The 19,206-nt window shown below is 40.2% G+C and overlaps 1 protein-coding gene across 3 annotated transcripts in view; it reads right to left on the bottom strand.

Moving 5' to 3' along the window:
* Positions 1-19,206, bottom strand: part of GPR155 (G protein-coupled receptor 155) — a 48,793-nt gene that overhangs the window by 3,844 nt on the left and 25,743 nt on the right. For 2 of the 3 annotated variants that reach the window (XM_075609032.1, XM_075609030.1), the window contains exons 3-15: positions 17,203-17,602; positions 14,528-14,693; positions 12,295-12,450; positions 12,046-12,129; positions 10,615-10,735; positions 7,684-7,768; positions 7,169-7,259; positions 5,969-6,185; positions 5,051-5,146; positions 4,205-4,338; positions 3,041-3,136; positions 2,100-2,164; positions 1,226-1,366 (exon numbers count right to left, since the gene is read on the bottom strand). In XM_075609032.1, the coding sequence (XP_075465147.1) occupies positions 1,226-1,366; positions 2,100-2,164; positions 3,041-3,136; positions 4,205-4,338; positions 5,051-5,146; positions 5,969-6,185; positions 7,169-7,259; positions 7,684-7,768; positions 10,615-10,735; positions 12,046-12,129; positions 12,295-12,450; positions 14,528-14,693; positions 17,203-17,602 (1,852 nt within the window). The remainder of the gene's footprint in view (positions 1-1,225; positions 1,367-2,099; positions 2,165-3,040; positions 3,137-4,204; positions 4,339-5,050; positions 5,147-5,968; positions 6,186-7,168; positions 7,260-7,683; positions 7,769-10,614; positions 10,736-12,045; positions 12,130-12,294; positions 12,451-14,527; positions 14,694-17,202; positions 17,603-19,206) is intronic. The other variant, XM_075609031.1, reaches the window with a different exon arrangement.

Raw genomic sequence — 19,206 nt, 5'->3', positions numbered from 1 at the left:
CTTTTTAGAACCCCTCATTAGAACACATGTAGAGACGCGAGGTTAGCAGTGAAGCAGACAAGTATGATATGAAACACCAGCAACACAACAGACCCCACAGACAAAAACATGGACAACAGACATGCTGGGAGGCTGCACACAATGCAACAAATGTACAATGGTGTGATAAGGATGGATTCACTGACTTGTCATGCCTCTAACATCTGACTGTTCTGTAGTGCAGCGGTGCGCAAACTGGGTGGCGCGGGCGGTTGCAGAGGCGCGGGCGGTTGCAGAGGCCCCGAGCTCTTCCCCACAGCATTTAAATTAAATGCCAGGGGATCATGTGAGGCCTCTGCGACTGTTTACTTACCCAGATTCAGCCGCTCTGTGACGCGTCGCCATGGCAACGCGGCATAAAATGCCGCCGTGGGTCATGTCAAGTGATGTCATTTGACACACTCTAAGGTAGGGAGTGGGGGGCACGTGTATAGCAGCAGGGAAGACGGGGGCGCAGCAGAAAAAGTTTGCGCTCTCTTGCTGTAGTGTACTGTGCAGCAGAACCTTTTCATTCAAAAAAGTGTCACTTCCCACCTAATATCTCATACAAAGAAGTAATAATCCTGCTTGACTGGCCAGGACCCGGTTGTAGAGACATACTATACATCTCAGATGCACTGACCTTGGCCCCTTCCAGACGCACTTACTATAACACCCTCCCTACTGCATCCAAGTTCTTAATTACCACGTAGATTGTAAGCTCTTCAGGGCAGGGACCCCCCCCCCCCCCCTATTGTTACTGTTATGTCTGTAGTGCTTATTCCCATTAGGTGTTATATTATTATGTCACGTGTATTACTGCTGTGAAGTGCTATGTACATAAATGGCACTATATAAATAGAAATATACATATGGTTGAGAAGTACCATTCCCTGATTCTGTTAAGACACACACACACACGTTAAACTGACTTACTATATCTCAATAACATTATGCTAAAGTGCCAATGATTTTTAGAATGTTTACTGTATGAAAACTAAATAGGAGAAACTTTTAAAATTAGAAGATATGAAATATCAACAACGCTTTTTCTTTTCTAAATATAATTTTTTTTCATATCTGCCGTATACCAACTGTGAGACTAAGAGGGACAAACTGCTGTATCCCACAGGTACACAGATTTTATTAATTGCTGTAAACAACCTTACACTTCCCATCTTCAACACCGCTGGATTACAGCTCATACCTTCTTTCCTTGACAATGTTCCTTACACACAGTTCTTTATGATACTGTACAAACTGGTGGCATGTCATCCGTATTTCGTCAGGCAACATGGCTTCTTCAGTGTTCACATCTGATTCTCGGCCTCTCCAGAGGAATGCAAGCCTAGAAAACCCAAACCATAGAAACTGAAGAGACAAACAAACATCAAAACTAATTTTGTCCCTCATCCTGAACACTGTATACATGCAACCTGAAAAATATAAAAACTCTTAAATATATTTTCTACTGGAGAAAACTGTATCAAGACCCAAAGCAAGTGGATTAGCTATTTTTCATTATATCGAATAGGTTTACTGAGTTGCTCACGGAGATGACAGTTGATTAATAAATCCATTGTGATCCAGCCATTAATTCATGTCTTGTGATCTATGAATAAATCACAAGACACCTCTCAGAAAAGAGGTAAATCTCACACATCCCATAAAAATAAAAGGGCTTATAAAAATGTGTGCTACTACCCCACATAAAAATAAGACCTCACATTTTGTAATAGGTATATTTGGTCTAAATCTTGGCTCCAATCTCCTATCCAAATACTTCCCGTTTAATTATCAAACATATTGTCACCTCCAGTGCATTATGGTGGGGTGTTTTGTGATATTCTGCGCACGGCCATTAAATCCTACAAAAACTCTGCGACAGTATTATAGGATATGTTGTGTTATCAGGGGGAACAATGTAATGTGCTACATATGCAGGTTTCTCACAGATCATGTACCATCAATACCTATCCTATCCTTTCTTCCAACACCAACCACAACACTCAGAATCCATAAGCAACCTGGCTTCAATAGAAGCTACTTCTTGACTTAGAAAAGTATGTATATAAAGATACCTTTTCTTGCATGGGAGAATGATCAAATGTTTATCCAATCCAAAAATGCCAAATGAAATGAAACCCTGTAAAAAGAATCCACAAAAGATGGTTAGACAGCTTTACTCAACATTACCAGATAAACCATCCAGCATAATAAAAAAATAAATCTGTGTTGATATGGCGTGATGTTGTCTGCTTACACTTGTACCCATACGGTGTTGAGCAGAACACAATATTGTCACTTGGAATACATGATTTTGTAAAATGGAACTAAACGGCAGTCCCTTCCTTTATATATCTGATGCTTTACCAAAACTGTTTTAACAGGCACATTTTAGTATAAATGTACCCTTAACTCCCTGCAAAACTCCCACCATTAACATTTACCAGAGCCCCTGAGCCTCGCATTAAACTTCACAATAAATGTATTATATTTGTAGGTATAGCACCGTTTAAAAAATGTGAACATGTTAGAACCTCTCAATGGAACAGACTTCTATTGATCAGATGAGAAGAGTAAAGCATTGCGATAGGTTAGGCAACACCACAAAAATGTGCATTACAAACCCATTAAACACACATTCAGAGAGAGACTACTTTTAAAGTTCTTGGCAGAAGAGATTAGTATATAAAAAATTTTTTTAAAGCATTGCAGGAATTTAACATTTTGCTATTCAGAATAATAATAAAGTCATAAGAAATGGTGCAGGCTTGAATCAATTTTATATGGACTCAATACGAATTCTATTACAGAATTATTTGTACAGCACTAATACAGTTAACACAAATAGTCACTGCCCTCCAAAGCTTACATCCCACTTTTAAAATGAAGCACAGGAACAAAAAATGACTTTCACCAATTAAGTTAAGAATTTGGCACATGGATTCAAATCTGGCCAATTATTTTAAAAAACAAAACAAATGTTCGTTCAACTGAACAGGAATTTAAGTCCACACACCTGACCAAAGTTAAACACAGCACAAAAGAACTGAAGTTCAACGTAGAGTCTTCCTGGTTCCATGTTAAAAAGCCACCAGAAACAGCTGGATACATTCTGAAAAGTAAAAAATATAATAATAAAATGGACAGGCAGAGAAAACAGCTGCAGAAAGGCTGGTTGGACAGAAATCAGACTTTGAGGGGCAATATGGTGAAATGAATTGTTGAAACACTAAGGGAAAGCATGTAATGCAGCCTGATCATTCCATTTTAATGACATAGATCACAAATGCTTTAAGACAGCATGTTCCCCATTGTATTACTATATGAAATGTTACACCTGTATACGATACACAAAATTACTTTTATTCCACACAATGGTTTTTTGTTTTTTTAGGTTTTCTTTTTTAATATTTGGGTGCTTATTCAATAAGCTCTGAAGCATTCGATCTGAAGCATTCGATCAGCTCCAATCAGCCAAACACCCACTGACTTGAGTGTCTGAATAAGCCCCTTAGTGAGACGTAACTTGAAATATAAAATAACCTGTGCAGAAGAGCACATATTAATGCAGCAAGTTTCATCAAAATGTAGTCAAACAATATAATTGCATACATTGTCACTTAGACAACTGTTACTTAGCAACAAAGTAGCAATGCGAGAACTTCCAGCATACATCAAGGAACCTAAACAAACTCATCTGTATGAGTGTCTGCAACACCTTCTCCGGGTCACCGGAAGAAGGTGCAGAGATCTAGTACAGCATCAATCCTGGAGCAATTGAGGTTAGCTGCAGGTTGGGGTACTGTTTAAGGAACCAACATGATCGTTCTTCATATACAGTATGTAGTTGTACACAAGATTAAGAAACATCTTAAGTCTCTTCCTCACATATACAGCAGAACTACTTCTAATAGGAAAGATCATGTTAGGGCCTTAAAGTGATATCAGACAATGAACCTTCACCCAATGTAGTGGAGGGACAGCATTTGAGCAAGCCTCTACTGTAGTTGCACCGTTCACAGGGGAGGGAATTGGAAGAATTGAAAAGTTTATAGGACGGTCAGTGGATCGTTTTTAAAATGTGTTTCTTTGAAGCCTGCGAGTGGAAAAGATTCAGCTTTAACCCCTTGACTGCCAGGCGGACCCTGCGACGCACTCCTGTGCAATGAAAACTACTTACCGCAAAGAGACCAACAATAAGAAGCAAGCAAAGTAAGATGTGTCTGGCCATCTGTGCGTCTCCACCATGCACCTGCTGTTCTTCTTGGGATAACACACATCCCTGGGAATTGCAGCGACTTAGACATTCATGTGCTTAAATAATGGAAAGAGTGGGGTTAAATAAGATTTTTGTTGTACAAAAAATATTTTAACATTTTTTTAACAGCTTCATAAAAATCAAACGGGTAACATATTTTATAGATTATTTACGCTTTACACCTCCTGTATGTCACCCATTAAACCACTTCTATTTAAAGGCAGGGGTTTGTTTTCTTTTTAGCATATTTACTTTTAGATTTACATTTACACATTTACTTTATACTATTTGGTCTGTATAGTAGTGTGTAGATGTTGGGTCCTATGTAAATAAAAATGTACATCCATGCATACTATTTCAGTAGCTAAATCTGTCAGGGTGCGGTGTTTGTTGTAATAGAGGTTACTCCTTAAAGGACAGACATTCATACTGCCAAACAGGAGTTTCATGCAGCACTCCCAAAGCAACGTATTTTGGACTTGGAACTGCAAGACAGAGGGGGGTGGGGGGGGAAGTGCCTCTTGGACAAGAATATTTACTTAATGCTGTAAGATACAATGCAACAATGTTTAACTGGATAACAAATCCAGCCATTTTATTACTTGGAGGTCAGCTGTTAGAAACCCAATGAAGCCAGTTTAGAGAGCTAAATACGTTTTTGGCTTGTGCAGGGACTAACATTGTGGAAAAGCTTCTATAGTTCTCAGAAGTAGAGATCATTTGAACAGAGTTTTTTCCACAGTAGGCTCCGTGACAAAGGTCCCGTACCTTCCTCAATGCTAGGAGGCCCATTTATATTCAGCGCAGACGCGGACTCCACTGACCGACACAAATCTCGGTTTTCCTGCCCACATGCACAGAGCCCTGCAAAGAGAAAATGTGCAAGTATTATTAATACAGTGTGACCCAAGGTAACCTATCCAAACAGAAATAGAATATTCATTGCCTTTATGTTTAAGTATCCCCTCTCCCTCCACATGAGCCTGCAATGCATTGGGAGACCTCTATTCTAAAGGCTTTTTAATTAATTATAGGATACATGGCTTGAAATATCAGGAGTTATAGAAATTCCTGCTCTCCGATTGGTCAAAATTCAGAGCATTAACGAAGTAATCTCCAAAGAACAAGGCATCACTGTCTGTATTGAATTATAGACTATTTATTAACACAATATTCTACATTATCTAGAACTTTTGCTGTGCTTTCTTAAACCCTTCTATAATTTTGCTCTACTATACTTATAACACACACACACACACACACACACACAGGGAGGGGGAGGAGTCAGTCTCTTGGCTACTGTTGCCTGAGAGCTGCTGAACTCACTGTACGACGTCTGCTGCAGCTCTTAAAATGGATTGGCTAGAATTCAAAACTTGACAAGGTACCAACAATTCTGGGCATTCTGGAAGAAGAATGCCCAGAAATCAGCTTTCAGAACTCAAGGGAATATCAGAGTCTTGGCCTTTAATATGGTCAGTAATTGGCAGAATTTTTGGCATCTTGTGTTGAGCTTGCTTTTTATGGTAGGAGAGAGCTGTGCAGAGAAGCAGGTTCCTCTTGATGGCCAATCGTATATCGTACATACTTTTTTTTTTTTTTTTTAAATAAGTTGGAATGCAGTTCTAAAATAAAAAAAAGTTAGAAGGCACAAATGAAAACAATGCTTAAAATTGTTAAATTGACCTCCTGCGGTAGGGTCTGCAGAAATCGGGGACGTACTCATCACTGCAGGACTATCTGGCTTTGATTCACTCGTAGAGTCCACTGTCCTGCTGCTACTGCTTTGGGAGGACTGGTTCAGCACCTGGTAATTGCCATCCTGTCCATTTCGGCTCATACACATAAGAGATACGCCTGCTAGCAGTATGCTGCAGGACAGGATCACTGCTGTGCTGATAATCTAGTACAAGACAAAAATTGCAATAGGAGATGTGCATTATTGACATTAAGAGCGGTCTAGTTGCAAGCAATACAGAAACTGAAAATGAACATGCGTATGTGTATTCAAACATTGAGAGAAAAAAAGTCCCAAGCTCCCTAGCTTTTTGACCAGTAAGAAGTCCCGGTCTGCAGTTTTTCCTCTCAGGAGCAGATGCACCGCCAGAATTTCTCTCTCTACCTGTAATCTGTAATGTGTATTAGTGAAAATTTCGCTTCATAACTCCTTCTCAAATGAAATACCCCTTTGCTGGGCTCCGCTAATGCTCTATAACAGTGGTGCGCAAACTGGGGGGCGGGAGATTTTGATGGGGGGGGGGGCGCGGGCTGTTACAGGGTCCCCACGGCATTTAAATTAAATGCAGAGGGAGGTGCGAGACCTCTAATTTACTTACCTGCTGCCAGCTGGATCTTCGGTGACCCGGCTTCATATGACACCGCAGGGTCATGGCGTGATGTCACATGACCCCCTCACGCCGGAAAGGAAGGTGGGGGGGGGGGGGGCGCAGCACGAATAGTTTGCGCACCCCTGCTCTATAACCATCATGTGCCAATGTATTCAATTTACATTACACAATGAAGTGATCCCGATCACACAACCTGCATGTCTATTTCTAAAGCTTTCTTCACCATATAAATGCAGTAGGGCAGTGTTTAACTTTTTCTTAGTTGAGGAACCCTATAAATTATTATTGTGAAATTCTGAGGAACCCCAGATTGCTACTTTAACAGCCTGCAGTCAGTGATTTTAAGTGTGTCCAACAGAAATGATGATGTTTGGTCTTTGTGAGTTTTTACTTTGAAGAGCAGCCATTTAGCTACATTAAAAGACATCAGGAACGTACTTTTGTTTTTTTTTTAGTGTCCCTGCATCTGTAAGCAGCTCTAAAATCATGTTCATAAAGAAACTTTGGCAGTCCTGTGTGTTCCATATGCTTACTGTACCTGATTCTTTCCATAGAAGAAAGCAGAGTCAATATTGTCCACATCATGTTCCCCGACAATCAAAAGAATACACACTATTAACACAGGAATGCTGGGGGAAATAAAAACAAAAACAAAATTTCATTTCTTCATGGAAAGATGTTGGTCCATAGTTACCAAGCAGTTATGCAATAGGAAAGTGCAACATTTCTTTTGGTGCCTCAACGGGTCATATAGCGCAGTGAAGTTACAGTGCGTCAGTCCCCTCCAGGGGAAAAATAATGGCAGTTTAAATCTCGAGCGTCACGTGGGACAAAAGGGACAGTGATGCGGGAAAATAAAATCCCCAAATGTTTAGCCGGTATCTTCTTGGAAACTAGGTGGTCCACAGAGCTGAAAACATGGGTCAGCTCAGGGGGCCCCAAAGGGGTGGAAAGATAAATTAGTCGGGATTGCTGCTTTAACGATAAATTGTAAGGATCATCTAGAAAATATTCAGTTATTCAATGCACATACAGCATAATCTAAACACTTACCCCCAGCCAGCTAGGACTATAAAAACTATTGGAATCTTCCCATCATCTCTTTTCTTTAACAAAAGTAAGGAAAGGGAGATAAGACCTGAGAGGAGAGAATGAAAAACAACAATTCAATGTAGGTTTGGCAGAAATAGTATAGCTATACAAATCAACGAACGATCTTGAGTTTTGAGCATATACACAGTTATACTCCAATCAAGGACCTAGTATTTAGAGAAAGGTTTACTCATGTTCCAATAATATCAATCATGCCTACAGACAAGTACACAAGTACGTTACAAGAATACAAATATCGTACAAGATTTCAGAGTTAGATAATTGGATCAGACGGAAAATAGATCTACAAATTCAGATTCTAAATCACGCCATTTACATTCCACTCGGCATTAGACATTTGCCCAGTAGCTGAAAAATAAATGTTGGATCCATTATTATAATTACAGAAGTATAAATCCCTAAACCCTTCATCTGCAAAGCAGAGTATGATAAAAAAAATTTTTTTAAAAATAAATAAAAAATTAAATGCATTTCTATGTCCAAAGACTCGGGTAACTTGCATTTAAGTTTACAGGCCAGGTGCTGCATAGCCTACATTCCCCAAGTCTTTAACGCAGAGACTGTATCTAGCGTTCTCGATTATGTAACATTTTTGTGAACCAAGGAGACTATTATATATCTGCTAGTGTTACTGCTGGATACTTCAGGTTCAGAACATGCTCTCTGCAGTAGAGCCCCTGGAAAGAGGCTGTCAGCAAACCATTTAGTAGCAACTTTATTACTCACGCAGGGAGGAGACTGGACATTAGGTTTAAAGCATATAAATGGCAACCAAAAAAAGTTCTCTAGATATGAAAGGCAAAGAGCATCTGGGGCCGATTTATTGAACTGCTGAAAAAGACTTCATGCGGAAGCACATCAGTTGGTTTGTTATAGTGTTCACATCAGTCTAAGAAAGTTCTTGCATAGGATCAAATCTGTATTAAAAGGAGCAATCCATCCAATATCCTACATGTGTGTTTTATCAGCTTATGTAGTATTAGGTTCTCCTTACTACATTTATTTTATTTTTAAATTAAACTGAATGCCATTTTTAATGAGTTTTAATATATACTGTTCATCCATTGATTTTTATAGCAGGATTTTAGTACACTTCCCCCGGCAGTGCAAGATATTTGCAACACTTTCTTGATTGTGATAATTTGCTGCCAATATTCCCAGCAGTTTGAGCTTCAAACTGGAACAATAGATAATGTTACCTTCGTAATATCAGGATACATTGTAGTTACTGACTGACCTACACTGACTGAAGGCTTGATTGAAACTGAAAGCTTGCCATTTAGTGAACCCTAGGAAGCAGGATCTTGCTGATCGATCACGGGAGAATGAATCGATCGGCAGATTTAAGTCGTTTTCAATAAAAAGTAATCAAAAGGCTTCTTTTTTTTTTTTTTTAACCTTTTGTTAGCTAAGGAACTCCATAATTATATTGTGAAAATCTGCAGAACCCCAACCCTCTCCAATAGCATGTCTGAGATCAGATGCATTGATGGAAACCCCAACCCTCTCCAATAGCATGTCTGATATGAGATGCATTGTCAAGTCTTCTGTATTTGGAATCATTTTCATATGACCTGAAAATTGCAGGGAACCCTTTAGAGATGCCTGCGGGCCCTAGGGTTCATAGGAACCCTTGTTGAAAAAACAGTCAATAGATTTCTACCACAAGTCTTGCACTACCCTAAATTGCTACAAACAGGACATTTGTCGAGCACTCCTGAACTCCAGCAGAAAGGGAACTCAAGTGCTAAATTGAACACACATCCCATGGGTTTGCACATCTTGAAATCTTATTTATACAGATATTTTCTGATGCTTAGTTAGCCTGTCCATGCACTAAAAAGGGAATCTTGCCAATGTCTTATTTGTTTTTAAGCTGCTAGTTTTTATACAATACAGTTTCAGGCGAGGAGAATCATGCTACTGCAGTCAACACAACAGTCATAGACAAACACATTCCTCAAAAATGCAGGTCTCCTCTAGGACAGAGGTATAAAGTAGAGCTCTACTCACAAGTTCACAATGCCAAGAACAGAGGAGAAACAATGTTTCAGGTCCCATATGGGCCTTTAATCAGGGACCTGAAACATTGTTTCTCCCCTGTTGCATTGCGAACTTGTGAGTAGAGCTCTACTTGTACCTCTGTCCTAGAGCAGTGGTGTGCAATCTGGAGGGGGAGGGGGGGTGGGATTTTCCTGGACGGGCCCGCGGTTGCAAAGGCCCCGCACTCTTCCCCGAAGCATTTAAATTAAATGCCGGGGGACCGCGGGAGGTCTCTCTACAACTTCAACTTACTGGGATTCAGCCGGCTTCTGGTCACCTCGCCATGACAAAGTGGCGTCAAATGACGTCGCGGGGTCATGTGACGCATAGTCATGGAAACGCGCGTCAAATGACACAGTCATGGAAACGCACGTCATTTGACGCCAGGTCACTGGAGAGGGGGGGGGGCACTAGTTCTGGAGCCGGCACACAGGGGGGGGGCAGCAAAAAAATAAAAAAATAAATTTGTGCGCCCGTCTTGCAGGAGACCTGCACTTTGAGGAATTTGTTTAGTTTTTATACAACCATTTCAAGTTACACAGGGGCCAACTACACTGTACGCTTTAGCATCAAATGCATTTGATAAGAAATCTTCTCCTGATTAACCCCGTCAGAACATACAGATTTATGTGAAACTCAAGTCCCTAGTTTTTTCCCCCCTTATAAATTTTTGATAAAACATGACTTCCCAATATTTTTTCCCGTGACTATTCTCTCACTTTCGAATCGTTTTTCAATCTTTTTGAGTTTTACATGTATTCATTTGCAAAATGGTTCAACATTCTCATTTTTGACTCCCAACAAAAATGACCCAATCTCGGTGATTACCTGTCCACAAGTAAGTGCTGTACAAAGCACTGTACAGAATGACAAACACTAGAATCTGCCCCACCAGGTTTTGCTCTTTTATAATGAAGTTCCACAGCACCATTCCAATGCACACAATAAACTGTGAAGAAACCAAAAACAAGTCAATATCCCTACAGTGTATTTACAGCAAATATATGTTACAGAATATTTTGGCTGATGGTAATATTATGCTTCGAGTTCTGTTTGCACTCGAGAGGCCGCAACACTACTTTGGAAATGTATGCATGTATGGCCATTTATGTACTTGGCGCTTTACAGCAGTAATACATGTGACAATCATATAAATAACACATAATGGGAAGTGCTTCAGACAAAGTAACATTTAGGAAAATGAGGCCCTGCCCCGAAGTGCTTACAATTTAATTGGTAGGTAGGAAGAACGTACAGAGACAGTAGGAGGGTATTCTGGTAAGTGCGTCTGCAAGGGGCCAAGGTTTATGTAGGAGGTGTGAATTATCAGCCATGGAGCTACCCATAGGCTTAGTTAAGCAGGTGTGATTTAAGGTGGGTCTTAAAAGGTGTAAAGAGAGGGTGCTAGTCGGGTACTGAGGTGAAGGGCATTCCAAATTTTTATTAACCAGCAACTATGGTCCCCAATAAGCAATAGCCAGATACATCATTTCTGCATAAACATCAACTGGAAGGGGAAGTCCTGACGAAAGGGAACGAAGGACAGTGGCATGTCTAATAGGTTAAATGAGCCGAGTGGGACAAGCATTTTTAAAGATATTGTTTTAAGTTTCATGATAAGCAAAAAGGTTTTGGACAGTTTTTATAATCTTTATGTAATATCCTTTTGGTGATAAGACTGTATGCCAGCCCTCATCAGACCAAGTAAATGTAGGGGGCGGATTTACAAAAACAGAACCAGTCACGCAGAATTAAAAAAAATAATAATAATAATAATTAAAAATTGCCGACTACATGTGTAAACAGAGACAATGGTATTGTGATGCATTATACTATTTTGGGAGCACATCTGTGTCATATGTAAAAAAAAAAAATGAAATAAAAGTGTTTCTTATACCTGGTGCATGGTTAGACTGGGCCCCCTTTAGGTCTGGATGATTTTTATTTATTTTTTGCAAGTAGAAGGGGAAAATAATGGAACGCTGGATTTTATACAGCTCCATATAATCTGTGCACCATGCAACTCCTCCCCAACTCATCTGCCCGACACTCGCCAAGGTGAAAGCTGGGAAAAATACTTTGATACATAGGTGCATGGTGAAAATGCCCCAGTTTTGTCGATTTTAAGAAGCCTTTAATGCCTGCTTTTCTACAGACTTGTGCAAACTAGGATGTCTGGCAGCTTCATTGATTTTTAATAAGAGGGAAAGCACCTTTTCCCCCCAATATGAGGTCTATTCATTTATACAAGTCACTGACCTGTGCTAGGAGTAAGTTTGCAGTAAGCAGGTGAGGAAGCCGTTTGTATTTCTTACTCAAAAGTAAGACCGCAAGTGACCAGATCTGCAGCGAAAAAAGAAAATAATTAATACAGACAGTGTATTTAAAAAAAATAAAGGGTAATGAGCACAGACTGCTTGAACAGACTTGTAGGTTTAAAGCCGCAAAGCTCCACACTGCAAATTTACCGGCATGCATTGTGTTGAATGTAACCACCAGAAGACTCACCAAAGACACCAGGCTCACTATGCCAATATCAAAGCTGACATTCTGTAAAGCAGAGGCCAGGGGCTTGGGATCCATCAAGGGGATGGTTAATAGCCAGGCAGAGACGTACATGATCGGAGCAGACACAAAGGTGCTGATCACCATACCTGAAGTGATCTGTGAACAGATATTGTTTAGGATCAGACTTTGCTATGCAACTTCTCTGCCATACGGTACTTAATATGTTTTATCATTGATGTGTTTAAAAGCTTTTGAAGTGTTAGCCCAACGCCTCTGAAATAATAAAAAAAAAAAACATGCGCCAGACTGCATGTAATGCTTCTAATAGGATTTCGTTAACGGAGGATGTATTGTTACTGTGATTTCAGAGTTACAGTAGTAAAAAAAAAAAAAAAAAAAAAAAAAAAACCCACTAGTGTTTTCCTCACTATTCAACATGGCACGAATGGGGTAATGCACAATGAATAAGGATTAATTCTTGTTCACTTAAAAGGTTATTGCACTGTTGACCATGTTAACACACTTCTTACAATATTTAATAGTGGCATGGAAAAATAAATTCAAGCGCAAACCGTGCTTTGTATATGGGTTGTGTTGGTGTGTGTGTGTGCGCAGAAGTAATACTGTAGCTGAGTCACTGGGATTCAAACTGGATTGACCTGCTTCAAAAAGGAAGTGTCAGCTCTTTACGACCTTGGATACGTGATCTCACAGTGTCTGATATTGGTTCCTGAAAAATTCTATATATAGTGCTGCATACATTGTAAGCAATTTACATATAAAATCAAAAATGAAAGCAGCATTTTTATTTATTTTTTTATTACAGGCTTGAAGCAGGTGGTCTCTGGAGCTGAACTGTATTAATTTCAGCTCCAGAACCCCCTGCTTCCAGCGATACTTCCCTACATATTGGTGCCAGTATCCCTGTGAAGTTTAAATGTCCCGGTTACGCTGGCCAATAGGAAGCCACAACGCTTCCTATTGATCTTCGGGACACTTAAAGCCACCATTATGGTAGGCACACACTGCATAGATACGGACACCCCTAGGAGTATCTGGAAGCAGGGGGATCCCTGAAGCGGAAATTAACAGTCCAGCTTCGGAGACCTCCTACTTCAAACCTGTAATAAAACATTTTTTTTTAAAAGCAAGAATTTAAAATGCAATGCAGCCTGTTCTGCTGCTTTAAGTGAAACCAGCAGATGCCTCCAAGTCAGACTACATATAAGAATATTTAACCCCAAAATGCATTTAACAAAAGCTTCCAAACATTTTAAGATGTGCTTAATGGCTTCTTATAAAAGCCGATCACATGTTCATGGAAAGCTTTCCTTACACCTCATGTGTGGGACAGTCTCAGCTTAAAAGGGACATGCTTACAGAGTTAAATCTTGCGACTCCGGCATAAAAAAAAAAATGGTATTTTAATATATACATTTTTTGAAAGTGGTCTTGGAAAGGTTTTAATACAATATAATAAGAGACTACGGTTTGTTTTTTAGTTCCCTGATCGCCTGCTTTTCGTTTGTGTTACTGAATGTTAAGTTCCATATCCTAGTTGGGTCTCTTACTGGAAGAATGAATGTGATTACCACTGGTGGAGATAGAAACAATATACAATATCACACGCTTGCTTCAGTTTAAAGACAAACAGTAAAGGTTTCAAACCCGATTGAAAATACTTGTATATATCCCCGTTAAAAGGGATATAGAAAGATAAGAGATCCAAAAGGAGGTGCAATTCTGGGAAAAACCCAAATATACCAGATGTATCAAAGAAAAAAATAACACGATTGCCATCAGTGAAAAACTGGTGCAGTTTTTTTGCCCAGGAATTGCACCACTTTCGGCATGATACATGTCAGGATTCACTAAGCTCCGATAAGCGATACCAGAGCTCGATTCAAAGTTATTTGAAAGGCAGTGAACACAGGCACAAGCTCGGATATCACTGATCAGTGCTTAGTTACTCGCCTTCAGACATCTAAACCTCTAAATATAACAACCACAGAAGTGGATTGTGCATGGATAAAAAACAGAAGTTCATACTTTAGGGGAAATGTACAAACTGGAAAATAAAGCAAATCCGAACTTCTGCTTTACTTTGAAGCCTGCAAAACAATTGACAGAATATCTACCTGTCCTACAATAAAATCTAAAATCACAAATGTTATGCTTGCAATGCCACAAAATTGGTCGGATATTTAGGAAACGGTAGTTTCACAACACGTACAATCTCTACTTCCATGTTGAACTGGTTTGCAAAGATAGCGACTCCAGGGGCCACTGGGAAGACCCCGTATAGAAATGCATAGTTTGATAAGCTGGTGTGGTTTACTGCGTTGCTATTCTTGTCCAACAGCTCCACCATTTCCCTGCAGATAAGCGGCAATACAAGTCTGCAACAAGAAGTGTAAAGTAAAAAGAAACAAAAACCTGGTTATTAGAGGGACACGTAGATAGGTGTTTTAGATCAGTTACCAAATTAAATGGTATGCTACTATATTCTATTGCATTATTGTTTATCCAACTCTGCTGCTGGAGGAGCCTGCAATGCATAGAATACGATGTACGAATACGACAACAACGGGAAGTGAGCCAATAAACAAGGGCGACAGATCAATGACCCTTAAGCAATAAAAGACAAAAAGGCCCCAATGCTACATCAAATATGACAAATTATTTGTGCACTTTACTATGGATTTTATGCATCTTCTCTCTGCAAAATATGGCTTGTTCAATACTTTGACCAAAATATGTTAAGCCTACAACCATGTCACACTACACCCATTTCAGTAGGTCCTACACTACTAATATTATACGATCTTATGTATTTATTCCACTGCGTAGAGAGGAAACAAAAACGCTGCAGCCCACAGCATGGGGTGCGTGACATGTCTGCGGTGCCTAAAGGGTTAACATGTACAAAGCACTGTATGTGCTATTTATGAGCTACAGGGCAGTTACAACAGAAGTGCCATAATAATTATAGTGGAGGAAAAAAAAATCTGTATGTAACCCTTATTATAAGCAGCATCATAGTAATGCATTGCTCTTAAATGAAGCAGGACTGCTGCAGTTATAGTACACCAGAAACCTGTTCTGTTGACGGCTTTTAATTTTTAAGTATAAGCAGGGGTAAAAATGTAAATGACAAAGTAATGTGCATTAAGTAAGTGAGGCTAACTGGGTTTAAACTGCATCTATGACAAGAAACCGCTTTATATGCACACCACCTATAATAATGTAGGACAGTGCAGCGACCTTCTATGCCTGTATGGCAGGGGTGGCTAATCTGACAGAATTGGAGCCAGAATTTACCTGCCTCATTATCAAAGGGCCACAATAAGACAACAATTCTAATTAATACTTGTATACACTGGCACAGAGCATCACCTGGCCGTGTCAGTGTGTAGTGCCATCAAGTTACACTCTGTGTCAGTGTATAGTGCAGAGTATAACAGTGGGAGGGGGAAAAAGAGGGGGTGACATGGTGAGGGGGAAGAGAGAGGGTGACATCGGAGAGATGGGAATGGGAGCAATTGTCCCTACCTTGCTCTCCAGTCTCCACAGCCAGCACCACATGGAGCTCTCAGCAGACAGGGTGTATATTCGCTGTACCCTGTGAAGCTTCGGAGCCCACCAGGGGGTCGCTAGTCCATAGGAACTCAGGAGAGGACCTGGCTTGGGAGCACTCTGGTTTCTCTTCCATGTCTCTATGGTCTCTCTGCACTCAGAGCTCCGGTTTTGTTTTTTCCCCTTCAGGGGCCGCACATGATGCACTGAAGGGCCGCATGCAGCCCTTGGGCCACAAGTTGGCCATCCCTGCTATATGGAAATCAGGTAAACCTGTGATTTGTTTACCCGATTCTCTCAAAGCTCCAAATCACTATTTAGATTATAAGCCCTTGGGGAAAGGGACTAATTTCCCCCAGTGTTTGTAATGTTCTCTCTCCATTAGGTCTTGTATAATATCCCTGTAAAATGCATTGTACATATTTGGTACTATAAATAAAAATTACTACAATTCCTGAAGTGTGGGACTCTAGCACCTTTACTAGAATTGCTGCTCCTCCCTAAGCAATTCAGTCAACAGTGGCAACATTTAACCTGATGAAAGTTCCCTGATCCCAATGTATGTCCTTTGAACATGGTCTCCAAAATCTCCCTGATGATATGAGCTTTCACAGACACAGGAGTCTAATAGTACCACAATGTCACACCCACCAATGGCCTTAGTGGAGCTTCTAGACAGAAACTGGAGAAGAATGCTTGGATAAAAAAAAAGTGTATAGACAGATACATCCTCCCCTCCCGCCCCCATAAACATAAAACTGCATATTTAAGTAAAAACAAAACCCACATAGGAACAGGAAATGGTCTGCTTAAGTAAACAGAAAAAGCTCACAATTGCATTTGCTCTTAAATTCAACATCCACATATCAATGTGTTTCACCCCCCGTTTGCCATGCTGGTCAGGAAGCTATTTGGGCAGTTGGGAGGAATTACACACAAATAGAGATATATAAAAAATAAATTAAAAATAAAATAAAAAATAAAAGTGTCTGTGTTTTGGGCCATAATGTCTCTTCATATTCTTTACATCCCCCCCAATAAAGAAATCGGAGTCATATAGAAGAAAAAATAAATAATAAAATCGACTGGCGAGTTCATTACACTTAATGCAGGCACACAAAGAAACTATAGGAAGGGTTCCCTTTCATTTTGACCCATGGCCCACATAGTCTTGCATATATTGTAATGCAAAAGGAAGCTGCGAAGAAGCCTATATGCCGAGAACAGAAGTCTCTGCAATGCTAATTACTTTGTCAAACAGATAACGTTTTACAATGTTGTAACAAATGCCCATATCTCATCATTCAGAAAGGCACAATCAATCATACTCACAGTTTTGCAGTGATAAGCAGCAGCAATGCCACAAATGAAGATTTCTTGAGCTTTGCAGTCTGGCCAACCATGGTGAGACCAAGGTAAAACAGAGCCGAGCCAGAGAAGGAGCTGGCCAACCCGTCCAGGAAGTTTTCCAAGTAAACCGGGATCTTCTGGCCAAGTGCAAAGTTAAAGGCAATGCCTATAAATACCATAAATACAATGGGGTTTTGGAAGACGCGGAGGAGGGAACATCCTACGATCTTTATTTTGCTCTGGGAAGTGTTCGGATTCTCTCTCCATTTCTGGATCTCGCAGAAAATGAAACCCAAGGGATTGAGCATTAGCAGAGAGACAGGAGCCACCAGGTATATGTACTGAAGGTATTCAGGATATGTGGTTTGGTACAAGGCTTCAACTACAAGATAAGAAAAGAAAGCACATTAGTAGCAACTCTACATATTTCCAGATTGTTTTGCTTCAATCATAGAGAACCATTTGATATTGTCGGTGCCAGAATGTTTGGAGGGGGAAGAGCGGGGCGGTAATGATGCCATGCGATGACCACAATGTCACGAACAGAAGAAGAACTGGAATTTTCATAAGGAAGCAAATTACATTAGTACGTGGTTTCAACCATTTTTTTTTATTGCTGCATTCAAAGTACACACTAAAAAAAAGCAGTTCCTCCTATTTTTAACAGTGGGAACCAGGGGTTACCCTGAACCAAACACCACTATTTTCTGCATTGGGGACCCCTTGGTTTCCAAGATACTTATTGGGTTTAAATCTCCCTCAGAGGAAACAAAAAGGCTGCCAAATCTTGGGCCAATAGAAGCTACAACATCACTGGTTGTGGCTTAATGGGTGGCTATTTACACAAATTAAAAAATAAATAAAAACACATAAATACACCAGGGTGTAACACCAGTAAGTATCTAAGGAACTGGCGGGTCCCTGGTACCAAGAATAATGTGATGCAACTCTGGAGGACTCGCCAATCATGCAAAAAGAAAAATGAGTTAGTTATGGTGGCTTGCTCCTCTAACCCCTCGAGTGTCCCAAGACGCAGCCTGAATGTCTTAGGCTGCGTTTATAGTACTGGCTACGGCAACTGCGACGTTGCGCAGCGCCGTAGAAAGTACATGCAATCCATCCGTGGTACCCATATTGGACGCGACCACTCACGCGGTTGTTGGAAGTCAAAGGATTTTGACTTGATTGGCGTGTGACGTATGTGGCAAGTGAGCGGTTCAGTAATTGAGGCCCCCTGGTCGCCCTCTCCTGCACCAGAGTGCAGGAAACACTATAGGGACTGCGACGGCTGTCGTCACGCGGTCAGGTCATTGTAGCCCTTACTATAAAATACAGCCTTAAGTGCCAGAACTCGAGGGGCCCTAGAACATACGAAGGCCATCATGCTAGTTTTCAACGGGGAGATCACATTCACCGAATGACTTCTGGTCACATCATGTGGGGCCTGCCAGCGTGGTGTAGTGATTGGAGTGGCCGAGATCTGGAACACCAGTGGCACACCGGTGTCACCAAGCTTTCAGCACACCAATGTTTAAGGGGGAAATCCTCATATTTTCTTTTCTAACAAATGTAATCATGCTTAAAATCAATCCTACAATGTACATGTAAATTGATTTTATTGTTTCATTCTTTTGCTTGTGGTTTGCCACTAGTCAAACAAACACAAAGGACAAAGAGCATACGATAAAAAATTTTTTTATTTTAGCTGGAATTTTTAAAAAAACAAAAAATATATTTATTTTTCACGGGACACAAACTAGTAATTGTTTTACATAAAGGAGATTGAATCTATCAAAAAGGAAGGCATTTGTCGAGGAAAAAAAAAAACAAGACAGTCCCACACGTATTCTTTTTAGGCAAAAACAATCTGTTGAAAAACTATTTCAGCAGTTGCTTGCAACAGTGCATAATGCAAATCAAAACATTGCTGTCTGACTTATCACAAAGGCACCGCACTATAGGCTCTAAGCACGCTATCTTATACCA

The sequence above is a fragment of the Ascaphus truei genome, chromosome 7, assembly GCF_040206685.1.
Source record: "Ascaphus truei isolate aAscTru1 chromosome 7, aAscTru1.hap1, whole genome shotgun sequence".
Classification (NCBI taxonomy): domain Eukaryota; kingdom Metazoa; phylum Chordata; class Amphibia; order Anura; family Ascaphidae; genus Ascaphus; species Ascaphus truei.
The sequence above is the reverse complement of the archived record's forward strand: the minus strand, read 5'-3'. Positions and strand labels throughout refer to the sequence as shown.